This window comes from Perca flavescens, chromosome 22 (assembly GCF_004354835.1).
Source record: "Perca flavescens isolate YP-PL-M2 chromosome 22, PFLA_1.0, whole genome shotgun sequence".
In the NCBI taxonomy this organism is placed as follows: domain Eukaryota; kingdom Metazoa; phylum Chordata; class Actinopteri; order Perciformes; family Percidae; genus Perca; species Perca flavescens.
Genome location: NC_041352.1, coordinates 18189846 through 18210777, shown reverse-complemented (window position 1 = coordinate 18210777; position 20932 = coordinate 18189846). Strand labels below are relative to the sequence as shown.

At 39.9% G+C, this 20932-nt stretch overlaps 1 protein-coding gene across 5 annotated transcripts; it reads left to right on the top strand.

Annotated features, from left to right (window-relative positions):
• The first annotated feature begins 4608 nt into the window (after positions 1–4608).
• On the top strand, positions 4609–20927 carry LOC114548996 (phosphatidate phosphatase LPIN2). Of its 5 annotated transcripts, none has more exons than XM_028569069.1 (21): positions 4622–4709; positions 9428–9485; positions 10682–10882; positions 12388–12483; positions 12714–13009; positions 13095–13211; positions 13375–13498; positions 13675–14143; positions 14696–14795; positions 15060–15232; positions 15756–15873; positions 15993–16062; positions 16164–16247; positions 16481–16560; positions 17164–17311; positions 17539–17687; positions 17845–17931; positions 18027–18179; positions 19081–19195; positions 19335–19438; positions 19541–20927. In XM_028569069.1, the coding sequence occupies exons 2-21, from the start codon at positions 9453–9455 to the stop codon at positions 19683–19685; spliced, it is 2862 nt and encodes a 953-aa protein (XP_028424870.1). In that variant the 5' UTR covers positions 4622–4709; positions 9428–9452; the 3' UTR covers positions 19686–20927. The 5 variants fall into 5 exon arrangements, with proteins under 5 accessions (XP_028424872.1, XP_028424870.1, XP_028424873.1 ...); XM_028569070.1 differs by having other exon boundaries at positions 4623–4709; positions 13372–13498; positions 15780–15873; XM_028569068.1 differs by having other exon boundaries at positions 4623–4709; positions 13372–13498.
• The last annotated feature ends 5 nt before the right edge of the window (positions 20928–20932 follow it).

Genomic DNA, 20932 nt, shown 5'->3' with positions numbered 1-20932 from the left:
CTTCCTCCTCCTCCTCTTCCTCTTTTTGTTGTCTCACTTTGGTTTGAACCCTCCACCCTTCACTATTCACTCTCTCGTTTCAGTTGACTCTACCCTTTTTCCCTCCCAGTCACGATTTTTGTAGACTTGGACTGCCGAAGATCAACCACCAGCATGGAGACAACCCCTCTCTTTACTGTAACCATCATGGGCTTGATCGATGATGCTCTGGAAATAAAAATAAATAAATAATCAACTTTAAATGAGCACAAACAGAGCAAACAAAAGCTCACCTGATTGGAATTGAGAGAAAACTAATGCTGTTTCCCCTTGTTGTCTGGTCACCAGCATCTAACAGTACCATACTGTAGAAATACATCCAAGATTTTTCTATGTGAAAAGTAAAAGTGAAAAGTATAGTCATTTTCCTCATCAGTTTAAAATTAGTGCTTTGCCAAGAAATACTCCAGCACATAAGCGCCCATTTAAAACAAGTTTTTGTACTTTTTAAACAAACAAGATATAACATGTTATTTAGTGAGCTTTAGAGACACAGTTAGGCAGATTTATTGATCTTTGAACAGAGCCAGGTTAGCGGTTTCCCCCTGTATAGGCTATAGTCTTTATACTAAGCTACATATATGCATTATAGGGTGTCTTTACTTTCATAATTTGGGAATCACTGGTTTTAAAGTGGCCAAAATAAGACAATAATACTTAATTTGAAGCAATATCCTTACTTGTGTTTCAGAGTCAGTCAAAGTCATTTGAAAAAGATTGGATAGAATACAACAGCAGCATCCCTCTGAAATAAAATGGGTTATAAAATGTAGAATATCAGGTGAAGACATTTATTAAAGTTTGTAGTTGAGTGTATCTGGATTACTTTGGCATTCAGTGATAGGTCTGACCTCACTGTACGTCCTGGGTAAGTAGCTGACATCATTCTTTGGCTGCTTTGTTGGTTAATTCTGGTTAGAATAGATTTTTGTGGGTTGTTTTTTTTTTTTACACATGCTGACATCTAACTCCAGTTTCTCTGCTCTCAGCTGGAAATCACAGAGGGAACACCTGACTTGGGGGTGACTTCATACTCGACTGACGCAGAGGGAAATGTGGTGTTTGGCCCAAACACCCCTAAGGAAAAGATGAAAACCACAGTAACTGGGACGAAAAAGCAGAAGGGAAAGGGTGTGAAATGAATGTGTGATGTCTGAAACATTACAGTATGCCGTAATTTTGTCGAAACTGAGATCAAATGTTTACTCATGATTGTTCTCTTGCAGATTCTGTAACTAAGACTCTTCCAATGGAAAAGGTTGAAGACAAAGATAAGGGGAAGGTTACAGTTGAACCCAAAGCTTCAGATTCAGAACAAACAGAAGATGCAAAAGAAGAAGTTGCGGAGCAGCCTTTGACAGCTGACCAATCAGAAGCTCCTGAGCAGCCTGCAGACCGAGTGGAGGAGCCTGGACCAGTAGCTGAAACACAGCCAGAAACATTGAGTGAATCTAATTGAGAAAAGTATTGATTATACTCACATATACGTACATATGCTACAAGTTTGATGTGGGCTTTTGAGCCTTTGATTGCTGTGTTTCCAGTTTGACGTTGCATTTGTTCACATCAAATTTTAATGATGAGGATATTCCACATTTGTGTAATTGAAAAGGTATTTTATGGATAGACAGGATTAGGAATGAGTGACAGCTCCGGTTAGACGGTTTAGAGTCAAAGCGAGAGAGGCGAGATTCAGATGGTTTGAAACATGCGCAAAAGCTGTGGTCCGCTGTGGCGACCCATAACGGGAGCAGCCAAAAGAAGAAGTATTTTATGGAACATAAGACTACTTTTTGTTTTATATGATGTACTTATAATCACACTTTACAGACCACAGTTTTATAGTTTGCCTGCATTTGATTTGGATATTTTGTCTATACTTGTGTTTATCTTTTTTGTCATATTTGATTGAATAAAGGCTGTTGACATATCTATTGGTTTAAGTGGTCACACTTGTTAGTATGTAGTGACAGAATACTGTACAGAGGGACACAGACATAGAGGCTTACAGAGGTGAGGCACTCACTAGTTGGAGGGAAGAACAAAGCAAACATGAGAAATGCTTGGGATGAAACAGGGCAGAACTAATTCAAATAAACATGTGTAACAGTTGTATAGGTCCAGGAGTACTGGCCACTTCTGCTTATTTTAATGTTCATTCAAATTATTGAAATTTATCTAAATACTTTGTTACACTGTTTTTGATGTATTACTAAGCTCAGATACAAGCAGATTACAGCATCAGTAAAGCTTGTAATGTACTGCTAACTGACACATTTCAGGGACATAGCAAACAAAAGCAACACAAAACCTAACTTTATAGGTGCTTCCACTAAATGCAAAAGCTGTGTTTTTATGCAAAACTAAGCTACAAGAGCCGCAATCTAGGAAATCCCTGCGTAAACATCATAGACTGTAATATTAACAGTCTATGGTAAACATCCAGCCAAAGTCTGACTCAGAAGGCGTTTTATGGGGAACTGAAACGTTCTAATTCCCCTGCAGAGCTAGTGGATGGTACACCTAATTTGCTCCTCCTTACTTTCAATTTGTAAAACAGCTTGAGACATTCAAAGCAAGCAAATTCCTAAATATCTCATACCACCTGCACGCTGCACTTCATTTCAGTGTAGAAACAATGGGTTAACTGTACAGCATCCACATTTGATCAAATCGTATCACTTAAAAACAGGTTAAAGATAGCCTATACGTTATTTATTCTCACATGCACAACAATTACAGATAAGCAGTGGTTGGCAGAAACCTTATCTCTCAACTTCCCTCCAACAATGCTCATTGTTAAATATGTACAAAAGAAAATCACACAAGTACAAAAATAGAATCTATGACATAAAATAGTATAGAAGTTAAAACATAGGGATATAATCTGTAAATATAAAACAAGTAATATTTGTGGTAGATAGTAAGCTACACTATAAATAACACGATAAACTAATGTAAAAATGTATATGAATAATGAGAAGTAACAAATATATTCTTGGGGAATCACGTATAATAAAATGAAATGTTTTACATTGAGGATGTGCTTTATGGGGACTACTTTGTCTGCAGGAATCTGGCTTTATGTTTGTTCTGGTGAACCGAGTCATTCCATTGATGTATCATTTGCATGCAGTGCCTGACGAAATATATGAAACGTCACATACCACAATATCACCCAGTACAGATGATCTGACTAGATTAAGGAGCTTCTTGATACATAAACAGTCTTATTGATAATACTTTTTTTCTTAAAAGTTATTTAATTACCTATATCTCTGACCAAACGTCGATCATATTTTTACCACCCTATGCTTTGTGGAGTCAAATATGCCAAAGAGACTTTTTCTTATTAAAATATCCATTAGTAGATTTGTCAGTGTCTTATTTTAGAGAGTGGATTTTGCAGCTAGTGTTGAAGTTAAAAAGTTAAAACCCGGCTTATGTTTTGAAAACAATGTTTAATGGGGCCTGCAGCTAAATTTAATCAAGTAACTACACTAATCAGCATTTGACTACCTCACCCAAAACCTAGCTTCTAAAGAATTGATCAGGTCATGTCTGACATTTAGCACATGAAGAAGACTCAATGTCCCCACAGGAAAGGTAACTATTGTTTCTGGTTTTGGGGAGCCACTCCCTGCAGGGCCAGACGTGATTAGAAAAAAGGAAATGCAAACTCTGTAAACTTGAACAGAATCGGCACTACCATGTGAAACGACCTTTGTCTGTGACCTGGGGTAAACCTAAAATCAGAGGTGTGTCTTTAATCAGAGACCCACAATTCCACAGGAATATAATTCGGAAACTGAGGTGATTTCGGCACTTCAATCTGTGACCCCGACCTCTATGACCCCGACAGGGGAAGCACGTTGAAGTCCGCTGTTTACAGCGTATTGTTTGTCATGTCACATGACTGTTCTTCTGTAACTCCGCAAGGAGAAGCATGAGATCAGTCCGCTGTCAGCTGCAGTGTTTTATGTTTTATGTTTGATTGTGTTTTGTCTTGTCGTTTTTATGCAGTTTCATTAAACCTTTTGCTTAACTTTCAATTCGACCCCAGCCTCTCCTTCCTCCTCCAGAAATCAGAACGAACACGTCTTTTAGTTCATTCTTAACACTAGCCTACAGAGTGCAGCGTGCTATAAACACACTTTCAATATAGGTTGAAGACAGCGGTTGGCCATTGAGGTTTTTACTGGAAGTAACAGTGGCACTTTGAAAAAACAAAAGTTAGATCAAAGGTAGCCTAATGTAAGAATGGAACAGAAACAAGAAAACAAGAGAAGTATCCTACACGGTTTTACATATATGCAGCGAGCAGCAACTACAGTTGCCTACTGTTGATATGATACCTAATGCAGTTTTTAGAGATACTTTTTAGATAGTCTATATTTTTCATCTATTTTTTTCAGGGGGTGGACTTCCACATGTTAGAGGTTTAACAGTGCGTGAAAACATCCTCAACATTCCTCACAGATCTAATAATTAACGTAATAAAGTACCTCAGCACGTCCTCTTGCGTTGTAATCACGTGCAGCCTGAGCGCTGCAGGGTCACGTGCAGTGTCGGCTTCATCACAGCAGCAGAGACTCAAAAAAAAAAAATAAAACCGGTGGAGGAACAGACTGAAGGTGTGACTGCCTGCGGGTGAGCCTCTACTCCGGCAGGTAGGATGATTTAATGAGTTATAGTCCTCTGTTTATATGCTCATTTAACAGTTCTAGAAAATAAAACAACACAGCAAGTGTATTAATGCTTGTTAACGTCGCAGCGCAGTCACTGAAACCGTCTTTAGGAGGCATTTTGCGGCTTGTGTGCAACTCGTGAGAATTGTTTGATACTAAACCTCGCGTGTGAGGTGTTGTGATAGCGGATATTATCGATAAACCCGGACAAGCAGACCCTTTGTATCCCCTAATGTAGATAAACCGAACATTTACTGTACGATACGTTGTTGCTGTTTATAAAATGTTAGTCTTTCTCATAAATGTCTGTTCTGTCAAATTAAACCCTGCAGCTGTGTCTCTAAACGCATTGTAGCTTTAAAATAATTTCCAAATCTGAAGACTTATTGTCTACAGGCACCTATGTAGAGATTGGACTACATTTTGGCAATATCATTAAGATTATGGGCTAGATATATGTTTTTATGATGTTCTCAACTCAGTGACTGATGGTGGGCTATGCAGGATTTATCATTTGATTATGTTAAACAGCATGATCTCTAATAGAGATAAGGATCCTGATTTGTGAGATATATATCGGTGTTGTGTATCATATTGCAATTGTGACACCAAAGTCAGTCTGAACTGAGATTTAGGCTACATTACTGCTGTCTTTTGCGTCTTAAAGTCTGCAAATACAACTGTGTGAGCAGTGAATTATATAATAGGCTATATAATGGTTCTGGTTCCAGCGCTTCAAATGTGAGGATTTGCTGCCTTTCTCTGTTGTATATTCAATGATGTGAGGGTTTTAGACATTTTATATACAAAATGGTTAATTGATAAATCTAAAATAATAAAATATGGATTAATCAAATACAAATAATTGTAAGATGCAGCCCTAGTTTCATTATCAACATTGTGGTATTTGATTTGTCAGGAAGTGGTGCTTGAAATAAAAACCTGCAGTTACACAATGCTTGGTCAAAAATAGCACTGGTAGACGCAGGATCACATTGGACACTTGGACGTAGTGAGAAGGAAAAACGTGCCGAGACAGGAGAAAGCTACATATGTCCTAATCTTGTAAACAGGATTAACATCTCTTAAGTTTCCCTCAGGGTGTCGTGGATGAGATCTGGTTGTGCTGGATGCGTTTCAAAGTAGGCCTACTGGGCATTTAGTAATGCAGCACAAAACAAAGCTTTAGGGCTTTGGTCAGCGGCACTCTTATAATTGTACTGTATCCATGGAGACAGCTAGATCATTGTCTTAATATGAAACTGTGGAACTTTAAAAGTATTGAGTCATTGTAATTTGTTTACTGTTAATGACGAAGAAGCACAGCCACAAAATGCAAGAACAACACCTTTAGCTTCCAAAGGTCTTTCTCTTTCTGTCTTGACCTTGAAACACAAGTTGACAAAACAATCTCAACTCAACCACTTCCTCACTGTTTCTGGAGCATGCGAGCAGTCTTCATCAGCAGAAAGACTTTGTTTTTTTGTCTTTGGAATTAGAGCAGAAACATTAGTCAGTTGACATGCATTTTTGAATAAGAAGTATTTAAATGATTACCATACATAATCAATTACCAATTTAGTAGTAGTTTTCTTCTGTGATAGTAAACTGAATAACGTTGTGTTTTGGACTTTTTGTTGAACAAACAAGCAAATTGTGATGGGCTTTGTTTTGTTATTTTGATTTATTAATAAGAAAATAATTGAGATCAACCGATCATATACATAATTGTTAGTTGCAGCCTAACTGGGAACTGTAGAAGTTAAACTTTCCATTATTCTCTTCTCTTTATTTGGGACTTCTCATCCATGTTGGTTAAAAGTAGGGCTAGGCAATATATCAATATTATATCAACATCAATTATGAGGCTGGATATTGTCTTACATTTTGGATATCGTATTATCGTGATATGACACAAGTGTTGTCTTTTCCTGGTTTTAAAGGCTGCCTTACAGTAAAGTGATGTCATTTTCTGAACTTACCAGACTTACTAGCTGTTTTATTGTTTGCCTTTACCCACTTAAGTCATTGTATCCACATTATTGGTGATTATGTATCAAAACTCTCATTGTGTTAATATTTTGTGAAAACACCAATAGTCAACCCTACAATATCGACATCGATATAAATAAAGTGATATTTGATTTTCTCCATATCGCCCAGCTCTAGTTAAAAGTTGAACTTGACAGTTAATCTGATGATGAATAGCGTGTAATATGGTCAAAAGCTCCAGAATAATAAGTTGCCTTTCAGTTGAGATTGTTTTGTCCAAACAGCGAGTTTGTATTGGTCCCTAATGTGAACACTAGTATTGATCAGATAACAAACTCTAATTTAATTTAAATCTGATTTCGGTACATTTGAAGCCCACACACACACAGAATGCCTGATTTTGCAGAACATCATCATAGACTACGAACGATTTTTATTCAGCCTGCAGCAGAGGGGTCTATATTAAGTGCTGTGGGAGTTGAGGCTTTTACTAAATGTGTGGTGTAGATCATGCAGACAGTGTGTAGTCAGCTCACTAGAGAGATCTGGTTGTGCAGCGTTGCTATCACGGCTGATGACTCTCATCTAGACTCTTCTGCTTTGTCCATTAAATGAGCTCTTTCACTCTGTGCTGCAGTTTGCTGAGGGGAAAGCCACAGACAAACACAGTGTGACACTATTATCAACTGGTAGCGTAATACACTGGATGCTTGCAGTAACCTTTTGTTAGTTACATTAGTTATCATTCAGTTACCGCTGTGACTTAATTAATACATTTTTGCCATTTTAAGATGCCAATTATGGTCAGTCGGCCTACTTATTGGGTCAAGACTGAAATATCTCAACAACTGTTGGATGAATTCCTGTTTTATTCAGACATTAAAGGTACACTGTGTAGCAATTTCTCCCATCTAGCTGTGAAATTGTATTTTGCATTCAAACGAATAGTGCTCTCTAGCGCCTCGCCTTTTCAAATGCGTGTTGCAACGGCGGTAGCGGTTGTGTACCAAGAAGCTTTTCATCGAGTTTTCTTTCGGATGATGAGGTTCGTTATTTCAAACAAATTGCAAACTGCATTGAATCATTAGTGTGAGCATGTATAAGTAATTACCCTTGTAATTTAGACCGTAACATTGACTTACCTGTCGAGAAGAAAACCGGCAACTTCAGTGTCCCTTTGAAAGTCTCTCCCCTTCATTAGCTTTTTCCACCTGGGAAAGGCTACCCTGATGTTTACCCTTGTGTTATAATTGGCCGGTCACGTTGCCTTTTTAATTACCTTTTTTGGCGTTGAGGAATCCTTCTCCTGTGGCTCGGCGTAAGTATGATCCTCCATTATGAACTAAAGTGCAGTGCAGGCTTTGAAATTTGCCAGGTCAGCGACAAACTCCTGTTTTTAGCTGGCTCTGAACGAAAATGCGTTGCTAGTGCTTTATGTCCCTCTCAGCGATTATAGTTTTTCAAAATGGCCGAACAACATGGAAGCCTCCTTGGACTTGCCCGTCCAATGTAAATACAGATAAGAAATTCTTCACTTATGAGGATAAGTCGGATAATTGGCAGAGGTAATTTTACACCAATGAGGACATATTTATGAATGAAGACATTGATTTTAGTTAATAAAAATACTTAAAACACTACACAGTGTACCTTTTTAAAAGATCCCCAGGCCAGAAGCTGAAGCCTACTGACTTTGGTGACTTTTCATGTTGATCCACCAACTGTTAAAATGTAGTTTTAGTTCATGATCCCTAACACAGCTGATCAAATTACTGTCCGCTTCAGCTGCACCTCAGGTGAGATTAATGCTAACATACAATAGCGTGCTTAAATGTGCTGTATATGGTTGGTCCAACACTAACATGCGAAACAATGGGCTTTTGTCATTGTTTCTCACATTATAGAGTAAATGATTCCCCTATTAGACAAACAAATCTATTAAAATGTTCCCTCAAGCTATTGTGAAGTCTCTGTAGAGACTTTTCGAGCACACGATGGCGGTCACAGTTGGCCGTTGCAAAGAGACTTATGTAAGCGTTTTAGGACTCTGGCTGGGAGAAATTTTCCCTCTGAGTTTGTGCTCAGTCAGAGGGGTTAGAAAGGTCGTAGGAGCTGTGGTGCGTGACACAGAGGAGCGGGTTGGGTGACGACAACGGGGGAGGGGAGCAGGCCTTAGCTCAGCTCCTGTTGGCGTGACATGGAGCTCTCAGGGAGGTCACCTGTAGAGCTGCAATTCTGGTAGCATGTTCATTTGGACAACAACTACTAGCTGTCAAAAGTCTGCTGTGAACCTTCTACTCTGGTAAACCTAACTCTGACTTCATCCTAACCCCAGCTCCAACTGTAATCTTGACCTAATTTTTAATCCTGAGTCTATTTCTAACCCATACTAAACACCTGTAGACTACCGTTTTATTTGGGATGACAATAATGGATAAAATATATTGAATTATCACATGGATAAATCAAATTATACATAATATTACATGACCTTAATCTGCTCTGTCGCGGTCGCTCATCCACTGCCAATTATGTTTTACATGAGCACAGCGCACTAGCTCGGCTAATAGCAAATTGGACGAGCTAAAACAAAACCTGTCTGTATGAAGTCTAACTGTTTCTTAGTTTGCTACGTATCCTAAAATTTGGCAAATTCCTGTAAACTCAGTTGCTGGCTGAGATGAACCAGCACGTCTTCCCTCTTTCAGCGGTAAATCCACATGGCTTATTGTTATGCACGTCAATGACAGCGGAAGGAGGACAGAGGTAAGGATGAATGACTGATACTGCCTGATGTCTGTGACAAATGCATCTTTTGAATATTCAGTCTTTCTAAACTTCACTCAGTATGAGTTTATGAAGTGACTTTGCTGTTGTAAACATTACTGTTGCTGCTCTAATAGTCTCACTTTGCCAAACCTTCCTCCACAACAACTGGCTAGTCCACACAGCATTCCGGGATGGAAGAGAAACGTGCTCTGGTCTATTATTTCTTTAAACTAGTGCTGTCAGTTAAACGCGTTATTAACGGCGTTAACGCAAACCCATTTTAACGTACATTCAAAAGTGCACATTCAAAAGATTGGACAGATAGTCTAGCTAGCTGTCTCGATTCACCCTGCAGAGATCTGAGGAGCAGTTAACCATAATCTATTGTAAACGATATATAGAAGACATAATAATTATGACAGAAATGATCTTATTCTGATAAATGATCAAATATGCATCCCTGCGTGCCAACTCCTTTTTATTTTCCTGCCCCTCTACCTGCTGTTCTCGAGGAGTTTCAATTCCCCCGATTTTTACATGATGAAATATTAAAACTGAGTGTCACTACACAGACACACACATTACACAACAACAACATCCACCTGTGTATTGAGGAAGTGAATCCACGATAGCGGATGTAAAAGCTGGTGTTGCGCCAATACTGCTTGGTCAATGACCAATAGGAAAACACCAACATTGACGTCATCACACTCACATTATGGTGGAACTTTATCACTCAGTGACAGAGCGACAAAGGGACAGAGTTTCGAGGTTGTAGGGCTGACCCAGGCCCTGCCGGACCATGGTCCAGCCAAAAAGAGCTAGAGTGGCTAGATATATTGACCCAAATTGATATTTTTTGTAATTTTAGTGTGTGTTCCTTGTGCAGACAGAAACCCACACTGTCCGCTCTGCAGCAGCCTTGTTGCTGCAATCAAGAGCCTGATTAAGTCTCCATCAGCTCAGAACTCTTTTGAGGAAAATGGGGCAGAGCCGCTGTGTTTAGGGACCTGCTTGCATTTCCTTTGCAGACTATTCTGACGGGACACTGACCTAGTAAGACACAAAAAAAAGTTGAGAGCGGTTTCATTCTGCTGGTATTTTAGGTGTGTTAAACCTGTTTAAGTAGTTAATAAATGCAGAATACGGTCTTTACATATATGCTAATAAATGATGATTTTTTTTGCTGACAGGTGGACACCATGAACTACGTGGGGCAGCTGGCAGGCCAGGTGCTGGTGACAGTAAAGGAGCTGTATAAGGGGATCAATCAGGCAACTCTGTCGGGCTGCATTGACGTGATCGTGGTCCAACAGCCTGACGGGACATTCCAGTGCTCCCCTTTCCATGTCCGCTTTGGAAAACTGGGGGTGCTGCGCTCTAGGGAGAAAGTAGTGAGTGCCCATATATTGATATCACAGAATTTTTGAGTCTTGTAGAAACAAATTAACTAACTAACTTTGCATTTGTTCTGAGGAAAACATTTACATACAAATGCGGCATTCTGTTGATAAAGGAAGATCAACTGCTATAAAAAAATAGTACATGATTAATTGTGCAACTAAATGGATTTCTATCTGAAAAACAACTCCCTCACTTTACAGTAGCAATGTTATATTTTACTCATGGAATCAAAACGCTGGTCAACACTTAAAGTGCTCGTATTATGCTCATTTTCGGGTTCATAATTGTATTTAGAGGTTATATCAGAATAGGTTTACATGGTTACATTTTCAAAAAAAAACTTTTTGTTGTACTGCACATTGCTGCAGCTCCTCTTTTCACCCTGTGTGTTGAACTCTCCGTTTTATCTACCGAGTGAGGCATCGCACTTCTGTACCATCTTTGTTGGGAGTCGCACATGCGCAGTAGCTAGGTAAGGACTACAAGCTAGTCCGAAGCAGAGTATGAGGGCGTTATTAGCATTATAACGTGTGTTACAAAGTGACGCACGTTCATCACAGAAGTAAAGGCTGGACTAACATAGAGCTGTTTGGAGCAGTTTGTGAACGTTGTTTTCTGTTGGAGATGGTAAGTCCCATATATAGCACAATAAAGGAAAGGGAAAAAGCCAAAAAGAATATGAGCACTTTAAAAACATGCATTAAAATGAGGGATAGCAGCAAAATACGTTTTATATCTCTCTTGTAGTCCTCTGCTGCTCTCCTTCCCTTCTGAAGCTCTCTGCTTCTCACAAGAGCCAATTGCCCTTTCTCTCTATTTATAGACTGTGTGTAGTTGTCAGCTGAGGACTAAGGTAGAATAGACAGATTAAAGCTCAATTTGGCCTCTTATTCCCAACTTTACCTCCCATTCAAGAAGTGTCTTACAGAAGAGACTTTTCTTTCATAAGCTCACAGGAGAGTCAGGTAGTGCATGAAGTCTGAGGTTTGTCATTGTTAAGCAGCCAAGCAGAAAAAAAGGAACAAAACCTAATCTTGACCTCGTATCAAATGTCAGCATCTTGTCACAAATGTCACACTGTGTATTTTGGTCAATTTCTCAAAATGTTAAGACCGACGAAAGCCTCACTGTGCACACAACTTGCACAACAATACTATATGCTTACTTATGTTAACCTTTTTTAACAACCTAATACCACACAGGCAGCAGGTATGAGTAAACCCCGGTCTGTTTAATACATGGATAGAAACTTGTGGCATTTGCTGAAAATAGCAAGCCTTCGTACAAGCTGTTCCCTGTTTTCTTTCTCTGGCTTAACTCTAATTCATCAGGTAAATCTGTGGCACAGTTTCTGTTTTGTCCATAAGCTGTGTTGTGCATGCCTATGGTGCTTTTCTGCTGTTAACAAACCTAATTAATGTCTGCTTGAGGCCAAACTGAGGCTAAAGCTTTGTACAGAGTATTTCTAACGGAGGTGTGCTGTATGACTCTGCAGATTGATATAGAAATCAATGGGGAACCTGTAGAGCTGCACATGAAGCTGGGAGACAACGGTGAGGCCTTTTTTGTCCAAGAGACAGAGCAGCACAATGTGAGTTTTGATGAAAATGAAAAATATTACTTGTAGAAATAAATTAATGTGATAACAACATACAACACTTCTTGCTTCGTGCCAACACGCTAAACTAAGATGATGAACGTAGTAAACATTTTAACTGCATAACATCAACATGCTAGCATTTAGCTCAAAGCATCGCTGTGGCTAAGAACAGCCTCGCAGCAGCATGTAGTTTATTTTTTTTTTTTTTTACCTCGACACAGGAGATTGTCCCTGCCCACCTGGTGACCTCGCCCATCCCCACAGAAGAGGCTCTGTTCAGGAGCAGAGAGCCCAGATGTGGTGGATCAGCGGCGGAGAACGGTCAGCCTCTGAATCCAGAAGACTCTGCCTCTGGAAACCCCCAACCCTGCTCCAACACCGCCGGCAAAAAGAAGAGGAGACGCAGGAGGAAGCACAAGGCCGAGCCACGCAGGGAGGAGCAAACCACACCTGTAGGCGGGGAGCTGGAGCTGTTTGACCTCAGTTCAGATGAGGAGCACAATGCGCAAAATGGACGGTAAGTAGACACCTTTTTAAAAGCTGGATTTTTGTGTGTTATTCGTCATAAACCATATGTTAATTTAATTGCTTCCTGTCTTCAGGGCATCATCGATCTCCATGTTGAAGGAAAATATGGACTACAAGCAACATTCCCCTCTCACTGCCCTCGAATGGGACAGCTACCCGTTCTCTGATGGAGAGTGGCCCCCTTGCACTACGTACGCCCCCCGACTCTGTCCTGTCAATTTCTTACATTGTTCATACAAGCATAGAGAATCAGTGAGACTATCCACTTGATCAAAACAGGCAAGGCTGAGTAAAACAAATCACTCCCACAGGCTTGTTATAACTCAGTGGAAATGTGCCGTTTGCTTACAGCAGGGAGATGTTGGAGACCATGTCACCCAAGAGTGACTCTGAGCTGATGGTAAAGCCAGCAGAAAGCATGCTCAGGGCTGAGTCCCACATGCAGTGGACCTGGGGAGAGTTTCCAGAATCCACCAGGGTAAGCCACAGATCTAGACTGGTGGAATCTGGTCTAAACTTTTTGAAACAAGGGACATTTGTGGGGTTGAATTGCAAGTTTAGCTTATATCCTCATTCATACATATTTAGAGGCTTAGTTAGGACTTGTGTATGTATATTATAGATTTATCTTGTGCTGTTCTTTCTTGCATCCAGGTCAACAAAAAGGACAAATCAGAGCCAAAGACGTTGACCATCACTCCCTCTGAGAACACACATTTCAGGGTTATCTTGAGCACAGAAGCCATGGAGGAAAGGGAAGGAGAGAGAACCACGGATCCCATTTGCAGTATTGTAAAGCCAGAGCCTCGGACCATCAGAATTGATCAGTGCAGCTTCAAACCACAGCCCCTCGAAGCTTCGCCACGCAATACAAACGTTACCAAGCACAAACCAGACCTTTCAGATTTAATGTCCAACAGTTTTACCTCTGAGCCGTGTCCCACTAATTCTAACCTCATCCCAAAAACCACATGCAAGCCCAAATGGAAGTCTACCCCACCCAGCTGCAGGGACAGCAGCACCGCTGCCAGTGTAGCCGGTAATATAGCTGGAGACTCGGCAGCTGTTTGTCCTGATGCAAGAGCCTCATCCAAACCCACCGACTCCCCCGCCAAGAGGAGAGGTAACACAAACTCCTTTTATAACTAGGTTTCTTTACATTGTCTTCCTAATTGAAGGGAATTAATTCCGTAGTGTTGATATAAAAATGCAAAAAAAATAATGCGTTTCAGCTTAGTAAGTATTCTAAGAATGATTTCAGCTATTTCTTATGTAGGTACAGTAGTATTTGTTGGTTTGGTTTCTCTGCAAAAAAAAAAAAAAGAAATTATCGGGGGGGGGCTAAGACCTTTAATTCTATCTGCTACTGCTTATTGAATGTTTTAAAAGATTGTGTAGAAAATTATTTTGATTGTCATTTAATTATTCAATCATTCTTCAACGTGGGAAAGTCTTGAGTCAAACTCCAGATTGTGTGAAGGTACTATACTTGAAATGTAAGTGAATGTTTACAGGAAGGATGTGGTTTCTATTTGGGGAGAGGCTGAGTGTATGTTCTGTGTCTGCTCTGCATTCACATGCAGACGTTTTGAACAAAAAAGAAGAAGTAAAAAGTAACACAAAATTGAAGTCAGCGATTTCTGAGTAGGCGTCTCTTGTCTTGCTTTTGTAAAAGGTGTGAGGAAGAGGAGCCAACATCAGGGACCTGAAGATATTTACCTGGATGACCTGAATGCACTTGAACCTGATGTTGTTGCCCGGTACTTCCCTAAAAGGTACAAACCTGGGAATCCTTTCAGTCATGTTACCTCATTTAGGATTATTGTCAGTGTATGTACCATAGGTGAGAAAGCATTCATTGCCAACTTTAGGAAATAACAGTTTTCAGTACTTCAGCCGTCTAGCCAAATATTGAGGTTTGACACCCAGCCCTACCTGTAAACGAAGCAGTGAAAATAACTGCCATCACTAATGCATAAAATTGGCTGCAGCTATTTATACAACTCTGTGATGAAATTGGACTGTGTGTGTGTTTTCAGTGAGTCTGAGCAGGTTGAGGTGGAGAGGCGTTCTGGATCCCAGTCTCCCCAGTCTGTTGGCAGCGCAGCAGCAGACAGCGGCACTGAGTGTCTGTCTGATTCTGCTGGCGACCTCCCTGATGTCACCCTGTCGCTGTGTGGAGGCGTTGGTGAGAACTCAGAGATCCCTAAAGGTACCCACTAATATTAACAGTGATTTATTTATTGCAGCAACACTGATAAAACCTGTTTCCTCCTACATCTGTCTTAAAATTCCAGTAGTTGTATATTCTAAAAAGAAATACAGGACGGACGGTAGATTTTGAAAGCAGCAGCTGATTGAACTTTATTGCTCATACAGGATGTTAAGTCATTTTCCATGCATTTGCACTATGCCCATTAAACCTTTGCACTGCCCTGCACATTGCATGCTTGCTACATATTTACATAACTTGTTAACTATATTTATACATTTCTATCTTGAATTTGTGTCCTATAGTTTCTCTAATCCTTATTTTTCATATTAGTTTTTTTAGCACATTAGGAGTGCACCACATTTCACTAATCGTATTACTTGTGTATGTGGAAAATAAAGCTTTGAATACTTGTTGACAAGTAAATAAGCAGGATACATTACCTGTTGTGCCGTTTCTCAGCTCCTGCATGCTGATGGATTTGTTATTAATATTATGGGCAAATACCATCATTTAAAATCAGGCTTTTATGTTTCATTTATTCCAGAAAAATTCATGGAGCACATCATCACCTATAATGAATTTGCAGAGAATCCAGCAATAATTGACAATCCTAATTTGGTAGTTAGAATTGCAAACAGGTGAGTTTTCCATCTCCCAATTCAGTTCCTAAAACACTCACCAAAGTTGAATTAATATGATTCATTAATATGTAATTACATGATGTGCACATTAGAGCTAAAACTTTTTTTTTCTCCAGGTATTACAACTGGACACTGGCAGCCCCGTTGATACTTAGTATGCAGGCTTTTCAGAAGAACTTGCCAAAGGTATACTCTTTGTCAAATGTGTTTTATAGAGTACTTTTTGATCTTGTACTGTATCTGCAAAGTATATCTATTTATACATGAATCACATATCTGAATGGCAGGCTACAGAGGAGGCCTGGGTGAAGGAGAAAATGCCAAAAAAGTCTGGACGCTGGTGGTTCTGGAGAAAGAGCAGCGTAAAGCAGGTACTGAATGCGTGACTCAGCCAAAAGTCTCTTAGGTAAAGTCACAGCTCCATCTGTGTTTACAGTATAGCAGAGGTCAGTGGGAAACACACACGGTTTGAGTGACTTTGCATTGTAAATTATTCTAGGCAAATAAAGAACAGGTTGCCCAAATGCATCAGTAACCATAGCATCCTGGTTTTGCATTATGTAAAAAAAAAAAAGAAGCTGATAATGTCTTCTCTTTTCTTTAGTTATCATCAGAGACCAAGTTAGAGAGACAGGAGTCTCTGACCACAGAGAGCCCTTCCCTTCACCAGGCCCCAGACCCACAGTGAGTCAGCTTCTTCACAACATTACAGTCAGACACGAACACAGGCAGTGTTGGGTAAACATGTCCCACACAGGTTGGATTAGCATTTTAGTAATTTTATGACTCATAAACTCATCGTTGAGAATTCAGGAGGAAGACAATTTGGACCAGGCAGCTGGGAGATTCTGGTTTTAACTTTGTTTCAAGGATTATTAAGGATGCATGCAGGTTTTGTGTAAAATAAGAAGTGGATTTTTTTTTGTAGGGCAAGTGGAAGAGAAATTTACTTGCCCCACTGGACAAGTTAAAACTCTAACAGTGGTGGAGAGTGATGTTTCTTCAGGCTCCGCTGGCCGGCCAAAGGACAAGTGCCTCAAAGAGTTAATGTTGAGCCCTGTTTAGTGTTAAACAAAGCAGAATTACAGGCAGGGAGGTCTACTGCCCTCTGGTGGCTGTAAATGATTCTACTGGGTTTGCTGGTTGACCCTGACTCACACACAAGTATAAATATGGCTTTATGTCAGTGTATTGCCTTGTCATTGTGCTTATTCTGGCATACATTTGTCTAAAACTCAGTCACCATCATATTTGCTGGTCTCACTTCAGACTTCTTCTCTCCTGCAGGCAGAAAGCAGCAGAGTGGTCCAGCGACGATGAGACTAAAGAGCTAAACGCTGCTGGGCCATCTACTGAGCACGTGCAGACACAGGGCCCGGCACTGGCGCCTTGTCACTCTTACAAGAAGTCCCTCCGCCTGTCATCTGACCAGATAGTAAGACAAGTGATCCCTGATACTGGTAGTGTGGCTAAAATTAGGCAAACACAGAAGCTGTCTCATCAGTCTGCTGTTTTTCTGATGATGTATGAGGAATATCTCTGATCCTGCTGCATCAAATTTGATAAATTTTTTTTTTTAAACTCTCCATCATGAGTCTGACATTTTTATAGGAAAGCAATGCTAAATTAATAGGCCACTGATTTATTTTCTGTCTGTTACAGGCCAGCCTGAAGCTAAGAGAGGGCCCTAATGATGTCACCTTCAGCATAACCACTCAGTACCAGGGGACATGTCGCTGCGAGGGAACCATCTACCTGTGGAACTGGGACGACAAGGTCATAATCTCGGACATCGATGGCACCATCACCAAGTACGAGAAATATCCACCTCTTCATAATTCTACGGTGTTCTTTCTCAGGCAGCAATAAATAACACTGTCCTGTTCTCAGGCTACTCAGAATTAAAACTAATCCAATCCCATTCACAATATTTGAAAGAGTTTTTTACGACCCTAAATCATTTTCTAGGTCCGATGTCTTTGGTCAAATTCTGCCTCAGCTCGGAAAAGACTGGACTCATCAAGGCATCGCTAAGCTCTACCACTCAGTGCACGAGTAAGATACCAATTTATTTCTATTCTGTCAGCATAAGAGACGTCAATCAGCGATGGGGCTGAAGTTAAGTATCAATAAATATCTTACTGCTACAGGAATGGTTACAAGTTCCTGTACTGTTCGGCCCGAGCAATCGGCATGGCTGACATGACCCGAGGATATCTGCACTGGGTGAACGATAGAGGGACTCTCCTGCCTCAAGGGCCGCTCATGCTCTCCCCCAGCAGCCTCTTCTCTGCCTTCCACAGGTAAGAAATCCTTTACCTAAGCAAGTATTCTAAGCTTCAGTCAACGGCATCATTTGGATTTAAGTTATAGATGTTTATCAACCGAGGATTTGAAGCAGCATTGGCAGATGTCTGGTATTAATCATACCTGCAAACTCAGAAGGGCTGACACCCCAAAAAAAAGGAGCACAAAACGACAGTCGGCGTGTTTATTGCTAGGGCCACAGTGTCAAAATTAAATGATTTATTAAAAATGTAATAACAATAACTTATTTCACCAGTAAATTCCTGTTAAACAACCACTGGATGGGAAAAGGGTATTTTACAATAACTTTGAACGCACCACGAGGCTGGCGAGGCGGTGTTTTTCAGACGACGACGGCAGCAGCAGACTAGTGTTGGAATCCTACACAGTGAAATACAGACAAACTTTTACACCGTTTAGCTGTCAGCATTTTAACCGTGTTTACTCCAGCTGCTAGCTAACGGTAGGCTAACGTTACCTGCTGCTAAGCGTAGTGTTAACTAGCGTCCTGTGCGGCGATGTTTCAGTTGTTCAGGAGCATCAGAGAATAGCGCAGGCATTTAAGTAGCACCTAAATAAGGCACCAAAATCCATGTTGCTATTCGGTCCGGTAGCTAACGGTCGTTAAGGCACCGGTGCAGTATTAGCACTGGGTCCCCCCCAAATAAAAACTCTTCGGATCTACACGATTCACGTGGATGACATTTTCCCTTTCAAAATGGTAACTTAATTGAAAACTTAAAAACTTAATTGGTAACCTTAATGACAAGTTTTTATGGTCATTTTGGATACTCATTGACTCTATAAATGGTTATAAATAATACAGTAGGCAACTCCAGCAGCAGTGAAAGGTCAGAGGTTAAGTCTGTAATCCTTTCTTTGTAATTCTCTTGTTAGAGAGATCATAGAAAAAAAGCCTGAGAAGTTCAAGATCGAATGCCTCACAGACATCAAGAACCTGTTTTTCCCAAACACACATCCCTTCTATGCAGCCTTTGGAAACCGAGCAAGCGTAAGTGTTTTAAGTTTGGGGGTTTATCTTCAATAAATCCTAGATTATATTTTTATATGAAAAAGTGGTACAATGTTATGGCCAGTTAGACACCATTACTCTGAAAAGGATCTTTGTTGTCTTTTCCTCTGTGTTTTAGGACGTGTTTGCCTACAAGCAAGTGGGCGTGCCCGTGTGTCGGATATTCACAGTGAATCCCAAAGGGGAGTTAATCCTCGAGCAAGCCAAAGGCAATAAAACATCGTAAGTCTCTTACTAAGCATTACTGGAGTCGTCGTTTGTGTCTGTCAGCTGTTTCTCTCAGACAAATGTTTATTGTTCTCATTGCTGCTTTTTATTTTACAGATACAGCCGGCTGAGTGAGCTGGTGGAGCATGTTTTTCCTTTACGAAGTTCCCAACACAGCGCCACCTTCAGCTGTCCAGAGTTCAGCTCCTTCTGTTACTGGAGACAGCCGATCACCGAGGTGTGTTTTGAGGAGCTGCTCTAACTCAAAACGATATTAACATTTTCAGCTAACGTTATCGACGTAACTCGGAGCAGTAATGCCTGTATGCACTGGTTTATAATATTGCAAAGTTTTTGTAATTGTCAATTTTGTAGGCTACTGGAATAGTTTATTATCTTAGACACATTCCACTGAAGTGAAGAAGTTTGGGATATGAATGTATTCCATATTTTTTAATGCACAACATCTCATTTTATTTATTCCCTTTGCCTGCTTGTATTCTTTGTGCATGAGCTACACAGTTAAGAGGTGTATTTGAAGGCGCTGTAAGCTTTTGCCACATACAAAAGCCAAAAGTATGACATACTGTATTAGTTATTATTCTTACCATTTAAATAGTTTCTTTTACAGCGCTGATGAAAAGATATTCCCTAAGCACGTATTTAGGAGTGGAGGTGTTTAAACTGGCTCAGTATGAAACAAAAATACTTGCTGTATTGCGCTCTCTCCCTGACTTGAGTGCTATCCTAAAAATACAAGGTAATATTCATAGCAGCTATGTTTTTATCCCTTTAAGGCCTTATCCACTCTTTAGCGGTCGCAATGGTTACATCTTTGCTCCAAAGCTTAATGATTTTGCACTATGAGAAAAAATGTGAAATGAATAGTTAATTGCATTACTGCAATTTGAAAAAAAGCACTTTCTGTACTGTAGATACTGCTGCTATTTGGTATAAGGTACTTTGTTCTTCTCCAAAATCAAGATTTAGTTAGATTGACAGTAGAAAAGTATTTTTGATTAATCTTTGCTGAAGTTTTTGCCAGACTTGTTCGATTTTGTCATTGTGAAAAATACAGTGTACCAATGCTAGGCCTCTTTGTTTATATCCTTTTCATGCTCAGTTGTGCAGCTGTAAGTCAAGTTGAACACATTCTTTCTATGAAAGTGATGAACTTTGTGTGAACAGAACACAGTATTTTCTCGGTTTAGTGGTCTTATTTCACTTTTCAGTGAAGAACTTTTGCTGCTGCTTAAAGTGTTTTCTGTAGATTATTGTAAATTACCTCATAGCAATCCAATTTACATTGTGATGTAACAATGTAAGCCCAAGTATGTTTTGGATGACTGTTTTGATAAATACATTTAATCTGCTTTATATTTGCTAGATTGTCTGAGAGTTGAGCTCAGAAAACATGAATTATTTAAGTATAAGTTAATAGGTATAGTATGAACTCTGTATACATATTATAAACTGTGTTGTAATAATAAACTGTTAAATCAAATGATG